The 9,941-nt window shown below is 49.7% G+C and overlaps 1 protein-coding gene across 1 annotated transcript; it reads left to right on the forward strand.

Annotated features, from left to right (window-relative positions):
- The first annotated feature begins 3,781 nt into the window (after window positions 1-3,781).
- On the forward strand, window positions 3,782-9,588 carry myh6 (myosin, heavy chain 6, cardiac muscle, alpha). The gene has a single exon (XM_072362041.1). It carries the CDS (start codon window positions 3,782-3,784, stop codon window positions 9,578-9,580), a length of 5,799 nt encoding a protein of 1,932 aa, XP_072218142.1. The 3' UTR covers window positions 9,581-9,588.
- The last annotated feature ends 353 nt before the right edge of the window (window positions 9,589-9,941 follow it).

Below are 9,941 nucleotides of genomic sequence, written 5' to 3' on the forward strand. Positions count from 1 at the left end.
TGAGCTCCAGTTGTTCAATGTTCAGAGCCACTGGTCTGTTTCCACCATTCAGGAGGTGTAGAAATGATGTTTGTTCACAGATTAAATGAAGCTGCTGGTCTGTTTCCACCATTCAGGAGGTGTAGAAATGATGTTTGTTCACAGATTAAATGAAGCTGCTGGTCTGTTTCCACCATTCAGGAGGTGTAGAAATGATGTTTGTTCACAGATTAAATGAAGCTGCTGGTCTGTTTCCACCATTCAGGAGGTGTAGAAATGATGTTTGTTTACAGATTAAATGAAGCTGCTGGTCTGTTTCCACCATTCAGGAGGTGTAGAAGTGATGTTTGTTCACAGATTAAATGAAGCTGCTGGTCTGTTTCCACCATTCAGGAGGTGTAGAAATTATGTTTGTTCACAGATTAAATGAAGCTGCTGGTCTGTTTCCACCATTCAGGAGGTGTAGAAATGATGTTTGTTCACAGATTAAATGAAGCTGAACAGGAAATAAGTTCAGTTCTGACAGGAAGTCGAAGCAGGAACCAATTTTTAATTCTCCAAACATGCTGGTTTTTCCCAAAGCAACTCACACAGGATTAATAAAGATAAAGGTTACTGAAGGACCCTTTACTATCCGGACTAACCCATCCCACACCAGCCTTTAACCATCATTTAGCTTCATATTTTCTCTCATTTGTGACAAACTTTTCTCTTTGAGCTAAAACATAAACTGTAAATATCCATGTTTTTGTCTGAAAGATTGAACTTTTGAGTCTTCTGACGTATTTATAAATGAGATAATTCCACCAAACATCGTAAAACATCTGATCTTCTTTTAGGAGAAGCTGTTTTAAAGCATTAAAACCATCTTTTTCAGCCTCTAAACTCACCCTGAACATCAGAGGCTGGTTCCTGTGCCACAGCTTCCTGAAACCTGAGAGTCCAGCTGCAGCAGGAAGGCTCTTCCAGATAAAAACTGTCTGCTTTCTATTTGTAGGCAGAAGATTCCCGAGTGTCAGAGATAAAGAGACACGAACACTTGAGATCATCACTGCACACTCAGAGCTTAACCACTCGGCTTCTTTTATAGCTCAGCTCAGTTTTCATGAGCTCAAACGAGTCTGATTCCAGAGCTTTAAGGTTAAAACCATGAAGTTCAGTGCTGTGACGTCTTTTATGATGTGATGCAGCTGCAGGGAGGTCTCAGAGTCCGTTTATCTCTGCTGTTTCACACATTCCCATCATTCAGTGTCTTTATCTCCTGCAACAGAACAGCAACAGTTCTGCAGCTTTAGGTTCGTTCACCAAACAGAAACACTGTGAGAAAAAGCCTCCAGCTGATCCAGAACCCTGCAGCCAGAGTTCTGCTGAGATCTAACAGCAGAGATCATGTTTCTCCAGTTTTAGCTTCTCTTCATTGGCTCCCTGTTAGATTCAGGATAGAATTTAAGATTCTTCTCCTCACATATAAAGCTCTTAATGACCGAGCTCCATCACATCTTAAAGATCTCACAGTTGGATATTTCCCCAACAGAGCACTTTGCTCTCAGGCTGCAGGTTTCCTTGTGGTTCCCAGAGTTTCTAAAAGCAGAATGGGAGGCAGAGCCTTCAGTTATCAGGCCCCTAAAAGCAGAATGGGAGGCAGAGCCTTCAGTTATCAGGCCCCTAAAAGCAGAATGGGAGGCAGAGCCTTCAGTTATCAGGCCCCTAAAAGTAGAATGGGAGGCAGAGCCTTCAGTTATCAGGCCCCTAAAAGCAGAATGGGAGGCAGAGCCTTCAGTTATCAGGCCCCTAAAAGCAGAATGGGAGGCAGAGCCTTCAGTTATCAGGCCCCTAAAAGCAGAATGGGAGGCAGAGCCTTCAGTTATCAGGCCCCTAAAAGCAGAATGGGAGGCAGAGCCTTCAGTTATCAGGCCCCTAAAAGCAGAATGGGAGGCAGAGCCTTCAGTTATCAGGCCCCTAAAAGCAGAATGGGAGGCAGAGCCTTCAGTTATCAGGCCCCTCTCTGTGGAACCAGCTGCCAGTTTGGCTTCAGGAAGCAGACACCCTCTCTACCTTTAAGATCAGGCTGAAACTTTCCTTTCTGATGAAGCTTATAGTTAGGGATGGCTCAGGTGAGCCTGAAACATCCCATAGTTCTGCTGCTATAGGCCCAGCCTGCTGGGGGAGCTCCCATGATGCACCTCTCCTCCCTCCAGATGACATCATTGCTGTCATTAACTTGTGTTTCTCTCTCTCAGCAGGTGTCTCTGGCCTGGTGTTACGCTGCTTGTTGTCCCCTCTTTCCTGTCCTCTCAGCCCCAGCTGGTCCAGGCAGATGGACCCTTCCTGGTTCTGGTTCTGATGGAGGTTTCTTCCTGGTTCTGGTTCTGATGGAGGTTTCTTCCTGTTAAAAGGGAGTTTTTTCTCTCCAGTCGCCTCGTGCAGCTCAGGATCAGAGAGAAGTTTCAGTGCAGCTCCGTAACTTTTTAAGAAATTGGTTCTGTGTGAATTGGATTAATTTTGACTTCAATAAATTGGATTTGATTATGATTATATTACAATCTATTGGATTCTAATTGGCTTAAATTGGACTTTGTATTTGAAGGAGCTTTTGAGCTTTATAAATAAAACTAAAATGAGTGTCACAGTAACAAAGATCAATGAGAATAAAGCAAGAGAACGAACACATTACTGTAAACAGAAGAAGAGAAATGTTCAGTGTGATGAAGAAGAAGAAAGTAGAGCAAGAAGAAGCTGTTTTGGAAGAAGTATTAACGAATTATCATGCAATGAAAGAACAGACGACATGAATCATGAATGGAAAATAATTCAGGATTTAGGCAGAAAACAAGAACAAAAATCAGTTTTAATTCAAGACAAAGAAGTTTTTGGGTCGTTTGATTTGATTTGATTTGAAATTCATTATTTCAAACATGTAGTAAAATACTGAGTTTACAACAAAACTGATCTGCAATATAAAGTATGAAAGTATTTAATCCTTTAAATGCTTCTTCGTGTTTCTGTGATGAAACTTCCACAGACGCTGTTCAACAGATCTACATTTTTACAGATAGTTCCACATATATCTGCAGCACATTTCCAGCATCATCCACTTATTATTCAGGCCTGTAGCTCAGAAGAATCTCTTCTTTGAGTTTCTTTTATCTCTCTTCTTTGAGTTTCTTTCAAACTGAATGACAGAAAAACAGAGTTTTCATTGCACTGAAAGAATCTTTAAATTATAATATATAATTATTATTATATGTCTCAACAAGTTATTCTGTGCTTTGTCCCTTTTTCTGCAGATAAACAGAGTTTGAGGGTTAAACCAGTCAGTTATAACAAATAAACGATCTGTTGGATATGAAAGAAACATTTGGAACATTATTTTAACTCATCAGCTCTTCTTTGTGATTTTTCCCTCCTCGAAGATGAAGTTTTCTCTGTTCCTCTGACTTTAGCCTCTGCTTCATTTACTGTTGAACACCATTTAAAAGGTGATTTCTGTCCCTTTCAGATGAGTTGATGAGGCAATGAGCTGCTGTGAGGACAGAGGAGTCTGAATGTCAGTCTATCAGCAGACAGATAAGCAGTAAATCTCTGCCTCGCCTTACATGGCCTGTAACAGCCAAAGGTCCAGCATCTGCCCTTCTGCTGCGTTCAGGGACAGATTTAGTTCAGCTGCTTCTGCTCAGCAGATATCTCCTAATTTGGTCCACGCTGAGCCTTTATAAACGTCCGTCTCCTGCGAGGAGGCTGCAGTTCTGCACCAGCCTCGGCAGGAAACCCCGTCCTCTCCGGTCCTCACTCCAGCTCCACCATGGGAGACGCTTTGATGGCTGAGTTCGGGAAGGCAGCTCCTTTCCTGAGGAAGTCAGACAAGGAACGTCTGGAGGCTCAGACCAGAGCGTTTGACATAAAGACCGAATGCTTTGTTGTGGACGACAAAGTGGAATACATGAAAGGCCAGATCCAGAGCCGAGAAGGAGCGATGGTGACGGTGAAGAAGGAGGATGGCTCCACAGCGACGGTGAAGGAGTCTGACGTTCACCCCCAGAACCCACCCAAGTTCGATAAAATCGAAGACATGGCGATGTTCACGTTCCTCCACGAGCCCGCGGTGCTGTTTAACCTCAAAGAGCGCTACGCTGCCTGGATGATCTACACCTACTCCGGACTCTTCTGCGTCACCGTCAATCCCTACAAGTGGCTTCCTGTGTATGACTCCGAGGTGGTGGCGGCCTACAGGGGGAAGAAGAGGACCGAGGCGCCGCCCCACATCTTCTCCATCTCTGATAACGCCTACCAGTACATGCTGACTGACAGGGAGAACCAGTCCGTCCTCATCACCGGGGAATCCGGCGCAGGAAAGACGGTGAACACCAAGAGAGTCATCCAGTACTTTGCCAGCATTGCTGCAGTGGGAGGAGGCAAAAGAGACACCAGCAAGGGGACACTGGAGGACCAGATCATCCAGGCGAACCCGGCGCTCGAGGCCTTCGGCAACGCAAAAACTCTCAGGAACGACAACTCGTCTCGTTTCGGAAAGTTCATCCGCATTCACTTCGGCACGAGTGGCAAACTGTCGTCTGCCGACGTGGAGACGTACCTGCTGGAGAAGTCCCGAGTCACCTTTCAGCTCAAGGCTGAGAGGAACTACCACATCTTCTACCAGATCCTGTCCAATCAGAAGCCAGAGCTGCTGGACCTGCTGCTGATCACCAACAATCCATACGACTACTCCTACATCTCCCAGGGAGAGTTAACAGTCGCCTCCATCAACGACTCGGAGGAGCTGATGGCCACAGACAGCGCCTTCGACGTGCTCGGCTTCACCCCGGAGGAGAAGATGGGCGTCTACAAGCTGACCGGCGCCATCATGCACTATGGCAACCTGAAGTTCAAGCAGAAGCAGCGGGAGGAGCAGGCTGAGCCCGACGGGACCGAGGCGGCGGATAAATCCGCTTACCTGATGGGGCTGAACTCCGCTGACCTCATCAAAGGCCTGTGCCATCCCAGAGTCAAGGTGGGAAACGAGTACGTCACCAAGGGCCAAAGCGTGGACCAGGTCTACTACGCCATCGGGGCTCTGGCCAAGTCGGTGTATGAGAAGATGTTCAACTGGATGGTGGTGAGAATTAACCACTCGCTGGACACGAAGCAGCACCGCCAGTATTTCATAGGAGTTCTGGACATCGCCGGATTTGAGATCTTTGATTTCAACACATTCGAGCAGCTGTGCATCAACTACACCAACGAAAAACTGCAGCAGTTTTTCAACCATCACATGTTCGTTCTGGAACAAGAGGAGTACAAGAAGGAGGGAATCGACTGGGAGTTCATCGACTTCGGGATGGACCTTCAGGCCTGCATCGACCTGATTGAGAAGCCGATGGGGATCCTGTCGATTCTGGAAGAAGAATGTATGTTTCCCAAAGCCAGTGACCAGACCTTCAAGGCCAAGCTGTATGATAATCATCTGGGAAAGAACAAGATGTTTGAGAAGCCGAGGGCAGCAAAGGGGAAGTCAGAGGCTCATTTTGCCCTGGTTCACTATGCTGGAACAGTGGACTACAACATCGGCGGCTGGCTTGTAAAAAACAAAGACCCGCTGAATGAAACTGTGGTCGGCCTCTTCCAGAAGTCCTCTCTGAAGCTGCTGAGTCTGCTGTTTTCCAGCTACTCAGGAACTGATGGTGGAGACAAAGGAGGCAAAGGGGCCAAGAAGAAGGGCTCCTCGTTCCAAACGGTGTCTGCTCTTCACAGGGAGAACCTGAACAAGCTGATGACCAACCTGAAGACCACCCATCCCCACTTCGTCCGCTGTCTGATCCCTAATGACAGAAAGACCCCCGGAGTCATGGACAACTGCCTGGTGATGCACCAGCTCCGCTGTAACGGCGTCCTGGAAGGCATCAGGATCTGCAGGAAAGGCTTCCCGAACCGCGTACTCTACGGCGACTTTAAGCAGCGCTACAGAATCCTGAATGCCTCTGCCATCCCTGAAGGTCAGTTCATCGACTGTAAGAAGAGCGCTGAGAAGCTGCTGGGATCGCTGGACATCGACCACACTCAGTACAAGTTTGGCCACACGAAAGTCTTCTTCAAAGCCGGGCTGCTGGGCACGCTGGAGGAGATGCGCGATGAGCAACTCTCTCGAATTATCACCAGGATTCAGGCTAACGCCCGAGCTCTGCTCATGAGGGAGCAGTTTGCTAAACTGGTGGAACGCAGAGACGCCCTAATGGTGATCCAGTGGAACCTCCGCTCATTTCTGGCTGTGAAGAACTGGCCCTGGATGAAGCTCTTCTTCAAGATCAAACCCCTGCTGAAGAGTGCTGAGTCTGAGAAGGAGATGGCCAACATAAAGGATGAATTCAACAAGCTAAAGGAAGCGCTGGAGAAATCCGAAGCTCGACGGAAGGAATTAGAGGAGAAAATAGTGACGCTTCTCCAAGAGAAGAATGATCTGACTCTGCAGATTCAGTCTGAACAGGACACTCTGACTGATGCTGAAGAACGCTGCGAGCAGCTTATTAAGAGCAAGATTCAGCTGGAGGCCAAGCTCAAAGAGATGACTGAAAGGCTGGAGGATGAAGAGGAGATGAATGCAGACCTTACAGCAAAGAAACGCAAGCTTGAAGATGAGTGCTCTGAGCTGAAGAAAGACATCGATGACCTGGAGCTAACGTTAGCCAAGGTGGAAAAGGAGAAGCATGCGACGGAGAATAAGGTGAAAAACCTGATGGAGGAGATGGCCTCACAGGACGAGAACATCCTGAAGCTGACCAAAGAGAAGAAGGCGCTGCAGGAGGCCCACCAGCAGACGCTGGATGACCTGCAGAGTGAGGAGGACAAAGCCAACAGTCTGAGCAAAGCTAAAGCTAAGCTGGAACAGCAGGTGGACGATCTGGAGGGCTCACTGGAGCAGGAGAAGAAGGTCCGGATGGACCTGGAGCGCTCTAAGAGGAAGCTGGAGGGGGACCTGAAACTGACTCAGGAAAGTGTGATGGACTTAGAGAACGACAAGCAGCAGCTGGAGGAGAAGCTCAAGAAGAAAGACTTTGAGATTACCCAAATGAATGCACGGCTGGAGGATGAGCAGGTTGCCTCAGTCCAGCTCCAGAAGAAGCTGAAGGAAAACCAGGCTCGGATCGAGGAGCTGGAGGAGGAGCTGGATGCAGAGCGGGCTGCCCGGGCCAAAGTGGAGAAGCAGCGCTCAGATCTGTCCCGCGAGCTGGAGGACATCAGCGAACGTCTGGAGGAAGCTGGTGGAGCAACCTCAGCTCAGGTGGAGCTGAACAAGAAGAGAGACGCTGAATTTCAGAAGCTGCGCCGCGAACTGGAGGAATCGACTCTCCACCACGAAACCACGGCTGCCTCCCTGAGGAAGAAGCACGCTGACAGTGTGGCGGAACTGGGAGAACAGATCGATAACCTGCAGCGCGTGAAGCAAAAGCTGGAGAAAGAAAAAAGTGAGCTGAAGCTGGAGCTGGACGACTTGGTCTCCAACATGGAGAGTGTGGTGAAGGCCAAGTCCAACATTGAGAAGATGTGCCGCACGATGGAAGACAACATGAACGAGTACAAGAGTAAGTATGAGGAGGGCCAGAGGGCCGTCAATGACCTGACGACCCAGAAGGCCAAGCTGCTCACTGAGAACGGCGAGTTCGGGCGTCAGCTGGAGGAGAAGGAATGTCTGATTTCACAGCTGACCAGAGGGAAGAACTCCTACAACCAGCAGGTGGAGGACCTGCGAAGACAGCTGGAGGAAGAAGTGAAGGCAAAGAACGCCCTGGCCCACGCCGTACAGTCTGCGCGCCACGACTGCGATCTGCTCCGAGAGCAGTTTGAGGAGGAGCAGGAGGCCAAAGCTGAGCTGCAGAGAGCTCTGTCCAAGTCCAACACCGAGGTCTCAGCTTGGAGGACCAAGTATGAGACTGATGGGATCCAGAGAACAGAGGAGCTGGAGGAAGCAAAGAAGAAGCTGGTTCAGAGACTGCAGGAGGCCGAGGAGGCCATCGAGGCCGTGAATGCAAAGTGCTCATCCCTCGAGAAGACCAAACACCGCCTCCAAAACGAGATTGAAGATCTGATGTTGGACCTGGAGAGGTCGAACGCAGCCTCAGCTGCACTGGACAAGAAGCAAAGAACGTTTGACAAAGTCCTGGTGGAGTGGAAGCAGAAGTTTGAGGAGTCACAGTGTGAATTAGAGGCGTCCCAGAAGGAAGCTCGGTCTCTGAGCACCGAACTCTTCAAACTGAAGAACGCTTACGAGGAGTCGCTGGATCAGCTCGAGACGATGAAGAGAGAGAACAAGAACCTCCAGGAGGAGATCTCTGACCTCACCGACCAGCTGGGAGAAGGCGGTCGAAGCGCCCACGAGCTGGAGAAGATCCGAAAGCAGCTGGAGCAGGAAAAGGCTGAGCTCCAGGCAGCGCTGGAAGAGGCAGAAGGTTCTCTGGAGCACGAAGAGAGCAAGATCCTCCGAGCCCAGCTGGAGTTCAACCAAGTGAAGGCCGAAATGGAGCGCAAGCTGGCCGAGAAAGACGAGGAAATGGAGCAGGCCAAGAGGAACTACCAACGAATGCTGGAGTCCCTTCAGTCCTCGATGGAAGCTGAGACCAGGAGCAGAAACGAGGCCCTGAGAGTCAAGAAGAAAATGGAAGGTGACCTCAATGAGATGGAGATTCAGCTGAGCCAAGCCAACAGACAGGCAGCCGATGCCCAGAAACAGGTCAAGAGCCTCCAAGCATTCCTGAAAGACACTCAGCTCCTGCTGGATGATGCTCAGCACGGCAATGACGACCTGAGAGAAAACATTGCCCTGCTGGAGCGCCGCAACAACCTGATCCAGGCTGAGCTGGAGGAGCTGAGGGCCGCCCTGGAACAGACGGACCGCAGCCGCAAACTGGCTGAGCAGGAGCTGACTGACGCCACCGAGCGAATGCAGCTCCTGCACTCCCAGAACACCAGCCTGATCAACCAGAAGAAGAAGCACGAGGCAGACCTGCTGCACCTGCAGAGCGAGATGGAGGACGCCATCCAGGAGAACCGCAACGCCGAGGAGAAGGCGAAGAAGGCCATCACAGACGCAGCCATGATGGCGGAGGAACTGAAGAAGGAGCAGGACACAAGCGCCCACTTGGAGCGCATGAAGAAGAACATGGAGCAGACCATCAAAGACCTGCAGCACCGCCTGGACGAGGCCGAGCAGATCGCCATGAAAGGGGGCAAGAAGCAACTCCAGAAGCTGGAGGCCCGCATCAGAGACCTGGAGAATGAGCTGGAGGCGGAGCAGAAGCGAGGAATCGAGTCGGTTAAGGGCATCCGGAAGTATGAGCGGCGGGCCAAAGAGCTCAGCTACCAGACCGAGGAGGACCGCAAGAACATGGCGCGGCTGCAGGACCTGGTGGACAAGCTGCAGCTGAAGGTCAAGTCCTACAAACACGCGGCCGAGGAGGCCGAGGAGGCGGCCAACAGCAACATGGCCAAAGTGCGCAAGCTGCAGCACGAGCTGGAGGAGGCGGAGGAGCGGGCCGACATCGCCGAGTCGCAGGTGAACAAGCTGAGGGCCAAGACCAGGGACGGGGCGTCCAAGAAGGTCCTGGACGAGTGAGGAGGCCCAGAGAGGTGGACAGGTGGGTCCAGGAGAATAATGTGATTATACAGAAGCACCACTGAGACCAGGTTTCTCTGAATCTCAGCAGCAGCTGACAGAAAGAGATTTTCCATCAAGACAAAACAAGCGTTTAGCTTCTTTTTTAGAAGATTTTACCTTAGAGTTTTTTCTGTGAACGTTTTCTTTGATATGGATTAATGTGTGGATCTGCTTTGATTGACAGGTGCTCCTGGAAGCAAAGCTGCTGAAACTCCAGAACCATGAATTATTCTGTCACCACGGCTGCTTATAGATGTAGTTATTCTGTAATTATCAAGGTTTTCAGACTCACTGATGTTCAGCTCAAGCTTTAATCAAA

The sequence above is a fragment of the Leuresthes tenuis genome, unplaced genomic scaffold (assembly GCF_036924035.1).
Source record: "Leuresthes tenuis unplaced genomic scaffold, fLeuTen1.0.hap1 SCAF_13, whole genome shotgun sequence".
Taxonomy (NCBI): Eukaryota; Metazoa; Chordata; class Actinopteri; order Atheriniformes; family Atherinopsidae; genus Leuresthes; species Leuresthes tenuis.

Excerpts from the sequence above, each read along its gene's own strand:
- myh6 (XM_072362041.1), top strand. The coding sequence starts at position 3,782 with ATGGGAGACGCTTTGATGGCTGAGTTCGGGAAGGCAGCTCCTTTCCTG.